Source organism: Engystomops pustulosus, chromosome 8, assembly GCF_040894005.1.
Source record: "Engystomops pustulosus chromosome 8, aEngPut4.maternal, whole genome shotgun sequence".
Lineage (NCBI taxonomy): Eukaryota > Metazoa > Chordata > Amphibia > Anura > Leptodactylidae > Engystomops > Engystomops pustulosus.
This window is the reverse complement of record NC_092418.1, coordinates 51,163,231-51,182,780: the sequence shown is the minus strand read 5'-3', so window position 1 is coordinate 51,182,780 and position 19,550 is coordinate 51,163,231. Positions and strand designations below refer to the sequence as shown.

At 41.0% G+C, this 19,550-nt stretch overlaps 1 protein-coding gene across 4 annotated transcripts in view; it reads right to left on the bottom strand.

Annotated features, from left to right (window-relative positions):
* Window positions 1-19,550, bottom strand: part of TNRC18 (trinucleotide repeat containing 18) — a 282,299-nt gene that overhangs the window by 37,107 nt on the left and 225,642 nt on the right. For all 4 annotated transcript variants that reach the window (XM_072120908.1, XM_072120909.1, XM_072120906.1 and 1 more), the window contains exons 22-23: window positions 11,295-11,370; window positions 9,169-9,277 (exon numbers count right to left, since the gene is read on the bottom strand). In XM_072120908.1, coding sequence (XP_071977009.1) covers window positions 9,169-9,277; window positions 11,295-11,370 — 185 coding nt within the window. The remainder of the gene's footprint in view (window positions 1-9,168; window positions 9,278-11,294; window positions 11,371-19,550) is intronic.

The window sequence follows — 19,550 nt, the reverse complement described above, 5'->3', positions numbered from 1 at the left end:
TCATTAAGAACCTTCAAAAATAAAACTTTAAAACAGTCAAGCTTTCAAAATTTCTAATTTCTAACTGCCAACTATAATGTTATAGCAGCTTTTAGATTTTAAAGCAACTGCAGATATTTATTCTTATAGGCACTGTTGCTGTCCATCAAAATCTAAAAGTTGGTGTCACATTATAATGTGACACCAACTTTTAGATTTTGATGGACAGCAACAGTGCCTTTAAGAATAAGTCAAGTGTTATGGTGCATGCTCTCATAGTGCGCTGGGCACAAGAGCATGGTATGCACTGTATAAAGACTAACATACATTATAAACAGAATGGAGCCAGCTGAAAAATAAACGAATGAATGAAAAAAGTATAATCATACTACATTTTCAAGGCTCTCATTTAAACCAGACGGTATCAGGGTCTGAGGATCCAATACATTTCTACATGTTCTAAATCGATGAACACAAGCTTTTATATGTTCAGGTGGTGTTATGTGAAACTTTATAATTATAATTGTGAACCAAAACTGCATGCCAGGAAACACTATGCATTAGAAAGCCTTTTTCAATATTGCTCCTATGCTTATCGAGTCTTTCCCTTAACGGCAATGTAAACAGTATGCACATTCCATCAAATAAATGACAGTTTGTACCACAGTTCATGAATAATCTTCAGTGATTGGAATTGATTATCTATTTTCTGGGTTTTATGGTTTCTGAGCACTTACACTGATTGTGCCCACAATCAAAGCTTTCTACTGTCACTGTGAAAGGAATCATTATATTACATTTGTTTGCGTTAATGTGGCTGGGGGCAAGAATGCTTTTTGAAGATTTAGACCTTAGAATTGTGAAAATAAGATAAGATGGAATCTCCTTTTTCAGAAATAGATGCATGAATATATATTCCAATGTTTTCGTAATGTACTTTTGATTTCTGTACCTTCATTCGAGAAGGTGGAACTAAAACTAACAGGAAATTTCTCTATACTTTCTTCCTGTTTCTTTACTACAAGACTGTATTGTTGGCAGTTACCAATGTGGTAATGTAAAGTTAACATTATCCCTTATCAAAATTTAGCAACATATAAAGTCAATATTTACAGTATCTGTGAGGTGTGAGCAGCTCCTGTGTGCAGCCTCTTTCAAATTCTCCCTGCAGCCCGCTGGCTATTCATCTGGAGGGGAGGGGAACACTTCAGAGCGCTATAACTTCGGATCTGTGGAACCTAGAATCTTTTATTTATCTGAAAGAGGAAGATCTCCTAAGTGCCAGGGAACCAGAGACTTTTTAAAGTTAAAGTGCCGCTGAGAGAGATTTTAATTGATTTTGACTGTTATTAACAACAATACAGCATTTCACAGCATTTGTCCCTGGGTACAACTGTAATTATTTTGACTATGCTCGCATTCTTCTCATGAATAGATTCTCTAGTCTGCACACAGCGGTGCTCTCTGCATTTTCCCCTGCCCCTCCTGCAGAACGTGTTTCGGCTCTGAAGTGTGCCCTCCCTTCCAGATTAATATTTGTTTCCATAACGGGGTTAAACGCTGCGAATACCGGTAATTTTCGGGAAACCCCAAGAAAAAGAGTGATTCGGGCACTAAGTAAATGACCCCCTATGTGTCTAAAACAGAGACATGGTTTAAGGGAAGCACTCTTGTGTGTGTGCTTACCCTGTTCCACCCTATACCTAAACACGGAGCCGCAGCCCTAAACAGCTGCCCACCCGTCTGGAACCTGACCCTAATATTGGTCTACTAACCCTAAATAAGGGAAACGAAAGGGGGGGTTCCAAAAAAAACCCAACTTACTAGATATTGAAAAGCCTCTTTCTATATTAAAGGGACAGAAGCCCTAAGCAGTAGAGATAAAAGGCTTAAGCAGGGGAGTAAGCAGGTATAGATATATTGTGCGGGTTAAACATGGCCGAAAACCCTACATGTCATGTTTCGCCTCTTTAAAAAGACTCATCAGGGGCCTAATAGACCTAGTGAGAGAACATGTAAAATAAAATCAGGCATATGTAGTTGAAAAACCAAAGTATAGATTCAATTCAAACAGGTATAACAAAAATACCTGCACCAGATAAAATAAAATAGAAACTGATTCTTACCAGTGTAGCCTGCATCCAAACATGATGTAAATATGTAAGTTACTATGATATCTGTGTGTATGAAAGTACATCAATCAGTCCAGGTAATAACGGATTATAAAAACTCAGGACTATGGTAAGCGAGATGGTTCTCAGATCTTACTTTAGAAGGGTTGATGGCTGTGGCCGGATTAAAGAAGTCCTCTCCAAGTGACAAAATGGACCGGGTGCCCAGACAGAAAGACGCCCAAATGGGGCGCTGCTGTTCGGCGAGGTGCCTGGGGTGTCATTGGGAGACAAAGAGGAAGCACGTCAGAATGCCGGTTGACAGCTGCCCACCGAGATTTAACTCTCTTACCTGTATGGTCACTCCCCCCGAAGGACGGATCAGGTATGCCAAGATTAGACTACAAGAAAATGTCGTCCAGACTGCGCTTTGCAGTGAAGGAGCAAGGAGAGCCTGAGTGGAGGAGATGCACATGCTCGGCGCCTGCATGGTCCAACATGGGATCGCGCCACCGACTGTGCACAGGTTCGTGAAGGGGAGAAGGGGGGGCTTTCTCAGTCCATTGGGAGATGGAGAGAGGGCATAACACACCCTAACGGGTCTAAAGATAGACTGGGGTTACTGATTAATGGCAAGAAGCCCCAATATAATGTAAGCAGGCAGAGGAGGACACAAATGAGTGACCCTTGAGGAGCCTAAAAATAGGCAAGTGAAAGGACTTAATGTACAGTTAAACTTAGTACGGGACATTATAATAATATAAAGATATAGATCACCATCAAGTATAATGTACTAATTAATCAGAATAACTAGAATGTTTCTCAGATATGGATGGGAGTGAAGTCTCTGACAAATAATGCGCTGGGTAGTATAGAAGAGTAAGGACTATAGGGTGGCACATAATGTATCATAAGGACACCTTTAGAGTGGCAGTCAATGAACCTGCGGATAGTATTAGATACACCCATGATATTGCTGGTGAAGCTATGGGCGTTCTTAACTAATCTGCAACGGAAGCAGCCCTTAATCTCCCTATCAAGCCAAGAAGAGGGAACAACAAGTTTTGGGAATTAGCAAATTGGAGCGGTCCAGTGCAAGTGCCCATTGGTAAGCTTTGCGCAAGATGTGATCAGGGTACCCCCGATTGTGAAAGCGTATCTGCAGGTCGTTGGCTTGAATCTGGAATTCTAGTAATGTAAAACAGTTCCTGCGAATTTGCAGGTGCTGTCCGCACGGGATGCCTCTTTTGAGTGCTGGGGGATGATGAGATTCCCATCTTAATAGTGAATTTGTAGCAGTGGGTTAACAATATATTGTGCTGTACAAGTCACCAGTCACCGATTTGGTAACTTGGATATCAAGGAAGGGCAGGCTGGAGGGATGGACTTCATGGGTGAAGCATAAGCCCAAACTATTACAGTTGAGATATCTCACTAGTTCCTCAAAGGCCTCCTGGCTACCTTCCCAGATGATAAAAATATTGTCAATATATCTAGCCAAAAGACTAGCCAATTTGCCACCTCGTACCTTGGCATTGAACACACACATGTTTTCCCACCAGCCCAGGAACAAGTCCACAAAATAGAGAAAAATATTTTCACTATGACCGGAGCTCCAAGGATTCTAAAACTTCGATGAACAGCACCAATCTTCAATTTCTCCTGCTGAAAGTATGTCACCATTCAGACTAGCACCATCGCATTCTCATTCTCCTCCTTTATTATATTGTAACTGGAAGAAAATATGCAGGCAGATGGTGTGGTACGTTCCAACAAGGTTAAAATTTATTCCAATTCATTATACTCACAAAAATCCAATAAAAATGCGCATATCACAAATTCACATAACGGGACGCTAGCTTTCTATCCGCCCGACCCAGGGTTTCGCCGGCAAGGCTTCTTCCGGGGCGTTGCGGAAGAAGCCTTGCCGGCGAAACCCTGGGTCGGGCGGATAGAAAGCTAGCTTCCCGTTATGTGAATTTGTGATATGCGCATTTTTATTGGATTTTTGTGAGTATAATGAATTGGAATAAATTTTAACCTTGTTGGAACGTACCACACCATCTGCCTGCATATTTTCTTCCAGTTACAATATAATAAAGGAGGAGAATGAGAATGCGATGGTGCTAGTCTGAATGGTGACATACTTTCAGCAGGAAAAATTGAAGATTAGTGCTGTTCATCGAAGTTTTAGAATCCTTGGAGCTCCGGTCATAGTGAAAATATTTTTCTCTATTTTGTGGACTTTTTCAAAGACTGTGTGGACTGGTCTTATACCGTGAGTAGCTCCTTAAGGGGCAAACTGTGCACCACAAACAACTGTGTTTTTAAGCCCAGGAACAAGTTGGCATAGCTGGGGGCACAAGCACTCCCCATAGCCGTGCCCCTGAGTTGGTGGAACAACCTCTCATTGAATAAGATATAATTGTGCGTTAATGAAAATTCAAGTACAAATGCACTGTGAGCTTGAAATTGGATACCTCTGCTGTCCAAGAAGAATCGAACAGCCTTTAATCCCAGTTTATGTGGGATCGATGTATAAAGGGATTCTACGTCAATACTCGTGAGAAGACAATGTGGGGAGATTTGTAGGCCGTCGATTCTTCTTAGGAAATCAGTGGTATTGCGAGTATAGGATGGAAGGGCTGTAACGAAAGGGGCCAAAATCTTATCTATATACACTCCTAAATGAACACATAGGGATTGAACCCCGATACTATAGGTCTGCCTTTAAGGGGGGACACCCCTTTATGAATTTTAGGCAGGCTATAGAACGTGGCAGTCCTAGGATGTTTAGGAACAAATATGAATTGTTCTTTTGATATGAGTTTACTGTCCAGTGCTTGTTTCAGAATATCCCTTAGTTCCTTATAATAGCCATCCTTTGGGTCTTTTGAGAGGGTGGCGAGTCTTGTCCCGGCGAAGGGAGTTACATATCTCTTGATATTGTTCAGTCTGCATAATAATGATATTCCCGCCTTTGTCAGACGGTTTTATCACTATATGAGAATCCTTCTCTAATGTCGAGAGGGATGCAAATTCTTCCGTAGTGCAGTTGAGATGAGTAGTACTCAAATCAATATCTAGGACCAGTTTAGCAAAAACAATAATGGTGATATCACTAATTGGGAGAAATGTATTACTTTTTTTATGCAGCTGAGTGAAGGGACCAAGCCCTTCACTGTTAGGGATGGACGTGAGGTAAGATGTCTAGTGGGATGTTTAATTCACGACACTCCTTCCTGTCTTTGACAGCAAAATGTTTACACCACTGTATTCTACGTAAGAATAAATGAATATCCTTATACCACCCGAAGGAGTCACATTTATTGACTGGTACAAATGAAAGACCCGTTTTAAGAATCGAGAGTTCAGATTCATGTCACTTTGGGCTCACAATGAAAGCAATAAAATCCAAGCCCACAAGAAAATGGCTCAAATGCATTTTTATTTACCAATTTCACTGAATTTGGAATTTTTTCCCGCTTCACAGTACATGGCATGGAATAATAAATACTGTCACTATGAAGTTCAATTTGTTTTGCATAAAACAAGCCCTCACACAGCTCTTTACATGGAAAAGTAAAAAAGTTATAGATTTTTGAAGGTGGGGAGTGAAAAATGGAAAAGCAAAAAAGAAAAGCGACCTGGTCGTTAAGAGGTTAAAACTTGAGAACTTAATAATAATAATTCCTTTATTTATATAGCGCACACAGATTATCCAGCACTGCACAGAGCTAGCCAAATCGTTCCCTGTCCCCAATGGGGCTCACAATCCAATCAACCTACCAGTATGTTTTGGAGTCTGGGTGGAACTTTCTTTCAAACCCCTTTAAAATGTAGGTGACATATTAGCGCAATGGTAAGGCTTGTGATTTGGAGTGGTTATTTTTATATCCCAATAAGTGACAATAGAGGTCTAAATTAGCATGTATTTTTGGTGGCGAGATCAGTGGCTCAGTGAGCTTAAGCAGAACATCATTCACATAAAGTTCGATTTGTATATTTGGGTTATTACTAGTGTGCAGCTAGGGTTTCAATACCGAGAACAAAAAGTAAAAGTGAGAGTGGGCAACCTTGTTCCATTATGAATAGTTATTGGGAGGGAGTGGGCATGAGGGCGTCACATCTGAGCCATTGGATATTAAAATAGTCTAACTGGAATGGTCCAGAGAATCCAAAATGGGTTAGGGTCCTAAACATATAATGCCAATTTAATCAATCAAAGCCCTTCTCACGTCAAGGCTTAGTAAAAGAGCCTCTCACTTAGCTTTATGAAACAGATAAAGTAGATCAATCGTGCGACAACAACAAGGACAAAATAGCACTCTGCGCACTCAATAAACTTTAGTCACTTATGAATCACTTTTATTAGTTCATAGCCACACAACACAAATATTAAAATACATATATTTAAAAGATTTAAAAGATTCTGGCAATGGTCCATGATAAGACTCATCTGCTATACAGAGGTTACCTTCACATAGTAATATCTCAAGGATCCAATACATCCAGGACACATACATAACATATATAAACACATTGCATGGACAACAAAATGCAGTTGTATGTCACAAAACAAGGGCTACCAGTCTTGAAACATCATAGAAAAATTATATAGGAACACAGTTACTAGATATACTAACAAATATATAAATATACAAGCTCCAAGAGATGAGGGGAGAACCCACAAACAGAACCCCACCCCATGTGAATCATCAGTGTGTCTGGCTTCCTCAGGGGTCCTATCGGGTGTTATCGCCTGCTTGATCCTTTTGTACTAACTGGTTGCCCGGATCCCAGTCTTTCCGCTAAAAGTTTGGTAAAGATCTTTAGATCTGTGTTCAAAAGATGGGACTATAGCTAGAGCACTCAGATGGATATTTACAGTCTTAGGGACCGCTGTAATATATGATGTGAGCATCATCTGTGGAGTAGGTTCACCCCTGAGGAATTTATTTATAATAATTTATAAAATAAGTTTTAGAATAAAAATATGAAAGGCCATGTGGACCTGGAGCTTTCCTCCCTTGGAGGGCTCTGACAACATCTTTAATTTCCTGTACCCTTCTAAGAAGGGGAGCTGGGGAGTGTGACCTCATATATCTTTCTGCCTGTCGAAGGTCCTGTTGACATTGGAAATAATGATGTATCGTATCTTCTTTAAATTGAGTCGCCAATTATATAGTTTGTGCTCTAAAGACCGCTTTGTGCACTTCCTATGAGGGCGCTAAAGGCCCGTGGATCTGTGCGGGGTATGAGGGCACATTGTGACTCAACAATGAGGGAGCAGGCGCCATGTTTCTTGCAGTCTCCGGGAGTCCTTTTTTCTAAAGGAATCTGCTTGAGGTGGTACAGAAACTGGACGTTCCTGGCTACTGGACTTCCTGGGAACTGGTCTCTTCTTGTCGCCCATGAAAGGTGTTCCTTCATTAAGATGTCGCTCTGGCTGGCCTTGCCCAGTCGATGGGAGTATTGTTAACCGACTTCCAGGTCTTATCGAGAGCCATTGGATTCCAGATAATAATATGGTGGTTGCCCTTGGTAAACCGTTCCCTCATGTGGCTTCAAAGCATGTCTCATGGTGAGCGTAGAAGCTGCAATATTGTTGTATATTGCTATGTTGGCCCCTTTGTATTGTAGGATTGTCATTTCCAGAGACATTGACAGTATCTCCAATGTGTCCCTACAGCTTGGCAGGCTGCAGATTATATCCCACTCTTTCTATCATTACCTCTCCTGCTCTTTCTTCTCACAGGAGAGAGCTGAATATTTGGTGCATCCCAGAGGTCAGTGTCTCAGGGTTTGGTAGGTTGTTTTTTCATGATCTTCTATCATAGCTTAATCAATCATCTCTGGCTCATAATATAGTGTGCGCATGAACTCGTCCTCTAAGGCATCTATGTCCTGCATAGTACACATCGTTTTGGATCTTATTCTGCTCATTTATCACATTTTAATGAAATGTTTTTTTATTTTGTTTTTTTTTTAAAACAGATCTAAAAAGGATATTTCAAGGATTTCTGTTCCTTACACAACCCTGTCTGAGACACTCTCTTCCTCTAACTGCTCAGCAACCTCAAAGTCTAGTAAGGCGTTTGTTACCCTTTTGGAGGCCACAGAGGATGCAGTTGAGTTTGTCTAGGTTTGTATTTCTAATAAGGGTAACGGACAAAGCTGGGAACTTGACAAAGGGCTCTTCTCTCCGGTTCAGGAGATGGATTCCAGAAAGATAGAAGCAGAAAGAGGGACGAACGCTCCAGATTTAAGTGTATACTTTATAAAATCAGGTTTTCATAAAAATATGTATTAGGCTTACCTTGTAGTAAAATCAATTAGGTGTTGCGTTAAAATTAAAAGTGGTCTCAGTATGCTGTCAGCTGTCGGCTCCGTCCTCTGAGCAAAGTCAGATCCCGCTGTTTTTGCTCAGGAGAGCATAGGATGCAAAGCACAAGAAGTTGTCCGGAGTCTTGGATGAAAGGCGTTGCATACGTGTCAGGTAAGTTAAAAGTAATGTCTTTTATTTAATGCTACGCATTTCGATCTCATACAGAGATCTTCATCAGGCATAAAAACATACATAGGGTTGCATTAAGAACAAACACATTTATATAAGGGAGGTCATTTACTCTGCTTCCCTTATATAAATGTGTTTATTCTTAATGTAACCCTATGTATGTTTGTATGCCCGATGAAGATCTCTATACGAGATCGAAACGCGTAGCATTAAATAAAAGACATTACTTTTAACTTACAGCGCCTTTCGTCCAAGACTCTGGACACCTTCTTGTGCTTTGCATCCTAAAAAGGGTATTGAGCAGTGGACACTATTTAAAAAAAAAAACACTACAAGCTGCATAAGACCAACAGAGCAAATTTGCTCGGCAAGTTTGCAAAAAAAACCTATTAGGATAATGTTTATAGGTCAGCCAATAATAGGTCAATACAGAAATAAATCATATCACTGAAGGTGTACATAGCCTTTAAACAAATGTAGGAATCCTGTGTTTGATAGAATCATTCTTCATATGGGTACAAAAAAAAATACACAACAATCTAAATGTATCCATAAATTTACCTTGCACAATGGTGCCAGGATACAAGCAACGATATTGTTGACTCCAGTATGCTGCAATTCTGGTTCCTTCAAGTAGATAGCGTACAGAGGGTGGTTTTACATCTATGATCTATTGATAAAAAGAAAAACAAAATATTTTCAACTTTCTCACTTGAGCAAATATGTACAAAACTTGTGCCAATGGTTTGCCTTTTCTAATTTAGAAATCTTCTATTTTACCCCGTAATGCTCTAATTGTGGACCCCTACTGAGAATATTGTTAAAATTTATATAACCATTCAAGAAATGTGAATGCATGTAGTAAAGACTAGGACAATGAACAGATGTGGAAATCGATTTAAAGTGTAAAAAGAATGTTAAAAGACAGAAAAGAATAAATAAATGTCAATGTATAAACCCTTAATAATATTTGACATATTTGTGTACAACAATATATCCCAATTTAATATTTTTAGTATAATGGTCACAATCCCATTCTTTTTTTGATACTTACCGTATATACTCGTGTATTAGCTGAGTTTTTCAGCTGAAAAAAACTCAACTTTGACTTATACACGAGTCAATAAAAAAAATAAACTTATATACTCACCTTTCGGCACCCTCGATGCTCAGCACAACTCCCAGCGGCTCCTCTTCTGAAGGCCGGTGCACGGTATGGTATGATGCGACGGTGTCACCGCTGATGACCTCATAGTATGTGCTGGCTAGCAGAGTGCGTGGCCGTGCCTCTGCCGCCCGTTACAGCAGAGAGAAGGAAGAAGAGGAGCCACGGGGACGGGAGCATCAGGGATCCGCGCTGAGCAACGAGGAACACCCGAAGGTGAGTATGTAAGTTTATTTTCTTTATGTGCTGTGCAAACTGAAGGCTGGCTGGCTGTATACTGCTGGGGGCTTGCTGGCTATATACTGGGAGGCTGTGACCAATGTATTTCCTACTCTCTGCTTATACTCGAGTCAATAGGTTTTCCCAGTGGTAAAATTAGGGGCTTCGGCTTATACTCAGGTCGGCTTATACTTGAGTATATACGGTATATATAGGAATTAATTTGTCTACTGCCAGCCAGGAAAATCCAGTGAGTTGGACACCATTTGCATGTGCCAAGATTCAGAACGTTGATTTGGTACACTGTTTCTCGCAGCTTCATTTTTTCCCAGAGAAATTGAAGATATGGAACATTGTTAGGTATAACTTTCTTTGGTTTGATATCTTGTGGCAGCCTACAACTTCTGTCTCAATGACTGCAGGAGCCAGTCTTTGCAGCCTATTTCACCCTATTAGACGCAAGATTATATAAATGCACTAGACACAGGCCAGGCAAACCAACAGCATTAGGCAGAAGGGTATATAGACCCCAAAAATCACGGGCAGCAGTAGAAATGAACACAAAATTGACCCACAAAACGATACCCAGTACTGTTAACCTCCAGACTATGCTTTTCATTCCACTGTCCCTATAGTTCTTTCCACTCTGTCTCTTCATGCTCAGTCAGTAAAATACAGTAAATTATGCAGATGACACAGTATCAGGCATTTATAGTGGCTGTAAGACCCTGTGATAGCAGAGGGGGAGTGTAGCTGCTGGTTATCTGCATGTCCTGACATATAAGTGTCTCTTGTTTTTTATTTCTGTGTTTAGCCTTGTGTTAGTTGTTATTCCCTAAAAGATTCCCTAAAAGAATAACTTTTAGAGAATCTTTTGTTTCCACAAATCACCATGAAAATCACAAAGTTTTCCTACAGTTCAGATCAAATTCAGAATTGCTTTGTTCAACTCTAGTAGCTATTTATACCGTCCCACGTACACATTGGGGCAGATTTATCAAGCTGTCTGAAAGTCAGAATTTTTCTAGTTGCCCATGGCAACCAATCACAGCTCCCCTTTAAAATATTCATGAGCACTGGTAAAATGAAAGCTGAGCTGTGATTGGTTGCCATGGGCAACTAGAAATATTCTGACTTTCAGACAGCTTGATAAATCTGCCCCATTGTATTAATATGGCGGATGTATTTATATAAAGGATAGGTGGAAACAAAAATGTTAGAGACAGCTATTGATATACCATGTCATTTATAGCAAAACTTTAAAAAGATAATTTGAGGTGAAATCAAAAACAGTATAACTCACAGCTTCTTGTAGAAGTTGTTCTTGACTGTAAATATGTGGACGGTTTCCTCTCTCACCCTCAATAATCACACGATATCTTCAGTAAATAATAAGCAAAGAAAAATGAAACAGAATTACAAATGTTAGAGAATTATATCATTCATAATATAATATTATAGAAAAACAATGATGGTTTTTATTTTTTGCTAAATAATTCATACTTTTTGATGGTGTCCATTTTGCGTACCTATCATTTATTGATTGAATTGTATTGTATTAACTCTTTCTGGAGAGAAAATTGTGTCAATTGTCTTTTTATTTTAAATTTTGTATCATTTACCGTATGGCATGAATAACATCTTTATTCTGCAGGTCAGCATCATTCAGACAGTACCTAATATACATGTATTTTTTTTTTTTGTTCACTGGTGTTATACAATAAAAACACTTTTCAAAAAAGAAAATAAAATCTTTTTGCTTCGCCAGTTGATGGATTTTTTTTGTTATGTGTTGCACCTTTTGGAAAACTTTTTTTTGGAAACAAGGTTGCACATACATGGCATGTTTACACACCTTCAATACACTGGAATACAATAATATTGGATTGAGTTCTGCAGCAGACAGCCATTATATAAGGTCCTATTTCCTAGGCCCTTGGCTGTGCATCAGCACCCTCAGTTCATGGCATGAAGGTACCGGTGTGGAGGGCATAGCCCTTATACTGTCTTATACACTCCAGTCAGTGTCCTAAGGGTTTATATGACTGTGATGGGTTTAAACAACTACAGTGGCCACTGCAGCAGAAGGTTGTTAGTATATGCCGGGCTCCTGCTGAGATCACAATAGCTCAGTTTCTGGCTCATCACTTTGTCAGAGTTATGTCATTTACTGTTAGTGCATGACGAGTGACTGGATTATGTAATGCAACTATAGGCACTCCTGTCTGGCAGTGTTTACTTACACTCAGTACTAACAGGGCTGTGAAATAAACAGCATTATATATATTATGCCACCAGTTAAGCTAGTCTGGGATTTATAATTATCCCAACAGTGTATTTATATCTATTAATATCCTTGCATCACACATTTTACTGATATAAAAATGTATTCAATTTACAGACATATAAGGATTTCATATGGCATATTGTGGATGCTGTAAGTGGTACATTAAGAATTTATACACTGCATAGCTTTCCCAAAATTGTTCTTCTATTGCAGTGTTCCCCAACTACCGGGCTGTGGCCAATGACTGGGACGTGGAGCACTTGGTCACACACTTGGGCCTTGGCCAAAGTCTGTAAAAAAAAAAAAAATACAATACTCACCTTCCCCCTTCCCGCACAGCAGTCCTTTCTTCCTTTACTTAATTTCCGTGTTGACGTACTTGCAATAGAGCAATGCATTATGTCATGACATTGCTGACAATAGAGCCATACATTAATACAGAAGAGAAGTGAAGGAAGAGAAGACTTCTGCGGGGGAATGGAGAATGTGAGTATGCGGTATGAAAGGGGATATTTGTGTCCCCTTCAATGTACCCTCTCCTGTAGCATGTAGTGGAAAGGGGAAGGCATGCTACAGATGAGGTGACATTGAAAGGGGGGCATGCTACAGGAGCGGGTACATTAGAAGGGGGGCATGATACAAGAGAGGGGACTTTGGAAGAGGGGCATACTACAGGTGAGGGAACATTGGAAGGGAGACATGCTACAGGAGAGGGGGACATTGGAAAGTGGGCCTGCTACAGGAATAGGGGAAGCTCCATTAAAGGGGACAGTGGAATCAGGGGAGGCTTGCTATTCAGGAAAGGGGACAATATAAGTGGTGGGCACTTTTTCAGGAAATTAGACCATATAAGCTGGCCATACAGGGAGTTATGGCGGCACATGCAAGCATACATTTTTGGCTATGAGACAATGACACCAGACCCCAGAACCAAGCCCCCACTCCCACCGGTCCCTGGAAAAAATTTATGCTCACAGCTAGTCCCTGGGCAAAAAAAGGTTTGGAAACTGCTCTATTGCATTGAATTGTCGGTTATGACTTCCATTAATTACTAATACACAGGTTAATCGTTCTAGCTGTGTAATTTTACTACAGTAAATGGATAATCCCCCTAGGCTGTGTTTTTAACCCCATAAAGCAATAAGACGTACCTGTACGTTTTATTGCGCATGGGGGAGTTTGAAGAGGGCTCACAGACTGAGCCCTCTTCATACTAACCGGGTGCTTGCTTCAAAATGAAGCAAACACCTGTCGCTTGCACCGATGTCGGGTGCTAACCTTTTGATCACCACCGGCAAAGCTACTGGCGGCATTAATGAGGCGGCGGTGCTTGGGTGCCGCCATGTTGGCTCCGATCGTCGCTCCCCATGACATCATGATGTCATGGGGAGCGGCGATCCGTTGCCACGACAGCCTCGGATCACACAAAGTTCCAAGGCTATCATGTTTTAGGTGATTTGCACATTGTAATAGATGGTGTGCAAAATCCCCATATACTGCCATACTGTTGTATGGCCGTATATGGTAGGATCAATCAGACAACCTAGGGTTAAAGTACCCTATGGAGTCTGAAAAATAGTAAAAAATTAAAATTAAAAAAAGTAAAAAATAAAAAATGATATTAAAAAAAAACCTAAAAATTCAAATCACTCCCCTTTCCCTAGAAGTCATATAAACGTAAATAAACAGTAAAAATCATAAACACATTAGGTATCGCCACGTCCGAAAATGCCCGATCTATCAAAATATGAAAAGGTTTTTCACTGTGTTTAACCCTGTAACAGAAAATAGCGCCCAAGTCGCAAATGGCCTTTTTTGCCATTTTGAAAAATATTGCAAAAATTCAATAAAAAGTGATCAAAAGGTTCTACAGTGCTAAAAATAAAAGCATTAAAAACGTCATCAAAAGTTGCAAAAAATCCCACCACCCACAGCTCTGTACACCAGTATGAAAGAATTTTTTTTTTTGTACAGGAGGTTTTAATTTTTGTAAATGTATGAAAATATTATAAAACCTATACAAATTTGGTATCCACGTGATCATATTGACCCAATGAATGAAGTGGACCTGTCATTTAGGGTGCACAGTAAAAGACTTAAAATCCAAGCCCACAAGAAACTGTGCAAATGTGTTTATTCATCATTTTCACTGCATTCAGAATTTTTTTCCCGCTTCCCTGTATATGGCATAGAATATTAAATACCATCACTATGAAGTGCAATTTGTTACGCAGAAAACAAGCCATCTCACAGCTCTTTACATGGAAAAATAAAAAAGTTATAGATTTTTGAAGGTGGGGAGTGAAAAATAAAGACGCAAAAACGAAAAAGGGCCTGGTCCTTAAGGGGTTAAACGTCACTTGTATATATACACTACAAATCATTTATATTAAAATGTTATGAATAAAAGTTATATGTTTAACACGTAATCAATGGGTTTGCCTTGCAGCAAATTTGTATTTTTAAATACATTTTAAAATGCAATTCAGTATCATCTTGGGAACATGGCCATAAGCTGTGCTCACACATTGATTGAAAAAAAAAACTGGTTCACTTTTTGAAATGCATTGCAAACGCATCATTATCAATGATGGAAAAACGCAGATCTGAATTGAGTTCTGTTTTTCCCACTGTGTTTGCAATCCTTTTCAAAATGCAATGCAGACACACACAGTGTGAAAGCTGAATAGCACCACACAAAGTTCACAAAATGCAATTGAATTGTGTTTTGAAACATTGGGGCAGATTTATCAAGCTGTCTGAAAGTCAGAATATTTCTAGTTGCCCATGGCAACCAATCACAGCTCAACTTTCTTTTTAGCAGTACTCATGAATATTTTAAAGGGGAGCTGTGATTGGTTGCCATGGGTAACTAGAAATATTCTGACTTTCAGACTGCTTGATAAATCTGCCCCAATGTTTCAAAACACAATTCAATTGCATTTTGTGAACTTTGTGTGGTGCTATTCAGCTTTCACACTGTGTGTGTCTGCATTGCATTTTGAAAAGGATTGCAAACACAGTGGGAAAAACAGAACTCAATTCAGATCTGCGTTTTCCCATCATTGATAATGATGCGTTTGCAATGCATTTCAAAAAGTGAACCAGTTTTTTTTTTTCAATCAATGTGTGAGCACAGCTTATGGCCATGTTCCCAAGATGATACTGAATTGCATTTTAAAATGTATTTAAAAATACAAATTTGCTGCAAGGCAAACCCATTGATTACGTGTTAGCTTGATAAATCTGCCCCATTGTGTTTACCAAGCAGCAACAAGTGTTTTCTTAAAGGGGTATTCCTGGAAGCACTAGGAGAAAACATACAGATGAAAAAAAAGCGATTCGGGCCCTTAGTAAATGACCCCCATCATGATCCCTCTAGTTCTGTGAGCTGTCAGTGTGGTTAAATTATCAGGGTACAGGTTTATATACACTTTCACTTAGCTTCCATCACTATATATTCTAATATATAGTGATGTCCGCCTACTCCTGTATGCCTACTCCTGTATTCTAATATATAGTGATGTCCGCCTACTCCCGTATGCCTACTCCTGTATTCTAATATATAGTGATGTCCGCCTACTCCTGTATGCCTACTCCTGTATGCCTACTCCTGTAAGCCTACTCCTGTAAGCCTACTCCTGTATTCGAATATATAGTGATGTCCGCCTACTCCTGTATGCCTACTCCTGTATGCCTACTCCTGTATGCCTACTCCTGTATTCTAATATATAGTGATGTCCGCCTACTCCTGTATGCTTACTCCTGTATGCCTACTCCTGTATTCTAATATATAGTGATGTCCGCCTACTCCTGTATGCCTACTCCTGTATGCCTACTCCTGTATGCCTACTCCTGTATGCCTACTCCTGTATGCCTACTCCTGTATGCCTACTCCTGTATGCCTACTCCTGTAAGCCTACTCCTGTAAGCCTACTCCTGTAAGCCTACTCCTGTAAGCCTACTCCTGTAAGCCTACTCCTGTATTCGAATATATAGTGATGTCCGCCTACTCCTGTATGCCTACTCCTGTATTCTAATATATAGTGATGTCCGCCTACTCCTGTATGCTCCATTGTGCACAAGTCTGACCTCGAAAGGCACACAGTTCCAGCTTGCCTACCAGGCGCAACTGCACCTCATAACTCGTGAAGGTATACAACACGCCTTCAATGACCCACAGACAGCAGTGGAGCAGCATGCAGCAGCGTCACAGTGAGGATGCAGACAGCAGGTCCTCCTCCCCACAGTCACCGCTTAGACACCTACAAGACGGAGAATACTGTCGTGGTTCTGGGCGGGATGACAGGAGGGGCAAACATTAGTACCCGGTCATACCTACCAGGTTTTTCTTTTTCCTGCCTTCCTCATACAGGACGATGAAATGGACAAATTGTCATTTGGACAGTTTTGTTGCATTTAGTTATGGCCTAATTTCATGGCTTATGTTATATTGGATCAAGAGAAGGTTTAAGGAAGCACTAGGAGGAAACATACCGAGCGGCTAGTAACAAGGTGTCAGTGCTAAGGTGGAAGAAGAGGAAAGGGGGAAAGTATAAGAGTGAGGATGTGATGTCCAGCCTAATAAAAAAAATAACTGAGTAACAGAAGTAGCTGGGGTGGAGAAGCAGCTGCGCTATCAGAAAAATGGAAGTTCTTAAGGACATGAAAAGATGTGTGTTTTACATTTCCACCTAGTTGTAGCTATCCTTTTCTGCTTTGGGGGTGACCTCCCTCTCAATTATCACTGTCTTTCTCTTTTTACAAGGGTGGACGAGTAGGTAAGAGGGTAGGGTGAATAAAAGAGGGAAACATAGTTACATCCCGGGTTGGGGGGGTACCAATTTTAAGGAAAAGGGGAGGGAGCTGCTACACACTCGCTCGACAATTCTGTTTGACCTGGCCAGACAACCTTTGGATTATGACGGTAGCATCTTGGAATGTAAAGGGACTACGGTTCTCACACAAAAGGATGATGGTTCTCCGCCACTTGAAACGTCTGAATGTTGACCTGGCACCAGAGGCACCTGGTGGAGAAGGACTACCACCGAATGTGCAATTTGTGGGTAGGGTCAGTATAGGGCACACCAGTGATAGGGAGAAAGGCATGAGTCCTAGTCTTAATTAGCAGATCTGTACAGTGTGTGGAACATGATGATGATGAAGGAAGAGTGGTACATGTGAAACTGCTTCTTACCACAGAGGTTGTCAGTGTCTATAAGACTTATGCCCCCAATGTTGAACAAAAGGCATTCCTAGATGCTCTGCAAGTATGAATCCTTTCAGTTGAGGAGACCAAGAAGATAGTGGGAGGAAACTTTAATCGATTGATGAACTGACAGGAAGCAAGTAGGGGGAGTGGAGGGGAGGGATGACCAGGTAGAAGAAAGCAGGACAGGTTACATCTGGGTGAATTCAGTAGGACGCATGATCAGGGCCGGATTAAAGGAGGGGCTCATGGGGCTTGAGGCCCGGGGCCCCCACCACTTTCACTTTTTAAAGGGGCCCCCACCAGTTGGCAGGCTACATACTACAGGGGGCTGGCAGGCTACAGACTACACAGGGCTGACAGTCTACATATTACAGGGGGCTGGCAGGCTATATACTTCCAAAAGCATTGTTGGAAGGGCCCCCACCAGATTGCGCCCAGGGGCCTCCACCACCCTTAATCCAGCCCTGCGCATGATGTATTCACTACCCTCAAGATAGAGCGTTCACTATTCACACCCTCATGATACTTGGTCGCGGATCAACTTTATGTTACTGTCACATGCTTTGCTCCCAAAAATATTTGGAATTCATATCGGGAATATCTCAGACCACTCACTGGTGCTGTATGACCTTGCAGAGGTATGCGCGAAAGGCGCGGACTATATTTGGAGCTTTCCATCCTTCCTCACAAGAGATGAAAGTTTTGTGGAGCTTCTGAGGGGCTGTTGGCTAGAATATATGGAGACACATAAGGAACATGTGGCCGATCCGTTAAAAAGAACCACATCCATACAATTTAAACAGGTTAGTGTAAGGGTCAGACAAGAGTACACAGCATTTGTGGCCAACCCATCCCAAGTAAACAAATCCGACTGGACCCAGGCCCAGGAAATATTTAAAATATGGGCGGAGAGATGGGAGAGTTTCTACAGATCTAACCTGGAGCTACAACTCCACAAGTTTGGCGAAAGTCAAGTGGCTTACTTACTAACCTGTTGAAACGCTGACGATCCTCAGGATACAATGACCAGAGGGGGAGTGTCAATGAACCCAGCTGCCATAAATTAGAATCTTGGAGAGTATTACCCTATATTTTGACACCCCACAGGACGATCCAATAGGAGAAGTCTTTCTATCCAGCTTGACCCTTCCCTCTACCTCAAACGACCAACGAGCTAACCTAAATGCTCCAATCACGGCAGGGGAAGTACAGGTCACGATTAAGAACGTAGCCAATGAAAAAGCCTGGGTGTATTACAAGGCTATGAGGTTACAAGAGGCTCCTACTCTCTTGGCCATGTATTCCAGGATATTAGGCAAAGCTCCACCACATATGAATAAGGCTCACATTAAACTTCTGCTATGGGAGGGCAAAGACCAGAGAATCCCTCATCATACATACCCATCTCCCTCATAAATCTAGACCTAAAAATCCTATCTTAAATTTTCGCTGATTGCCTGGCTTCAATTTTACCTTCCCTTATTTCTCCCCATTGAGGTGGGCTTTGTGAAAGGCATTTGACAATGTAAGGTGGCAGTGGCAGGTACTGCATAGAATGGTATTTACTGGGCCCTTCTGCTCGTATCCGTCCTCCTTCTACACAAACCCGAGGGCAGAAGTGGGAATACCCAGATTTAACAATTCCCACTACACCAGGGGTGTACACTCACACCACTTTTGTTTAATCCGGCAGTGGGACCCCTGGCAGTTCCTCTCGGACTTCGGAAAAATCTCGGGATTCCGGGTTAACCACAGCAAAAGAAAGATTTTATTTTTGGGTCCAAGTAATTTGAGGGGAAACCCCTACACCACAGAATGTGACATACCTGGGTTAGATATTTAGGGATCAAAATTGGGAGACAACCTGAATCTATGTACAAATTGAACTACCCTCCATGGTTTCAAAATATTGCCCAAGAACTTCAGCAATGTAAACCCCTGCCAACCTCCCTTATAGGCCGATGCCAGCTGGTAAAAATGATGAGTGTATCAAAACTGCTGTACCCGATGCAAATCCTCCCGTTACTCATCAAACACACAGATATAATATGTCTCAACAA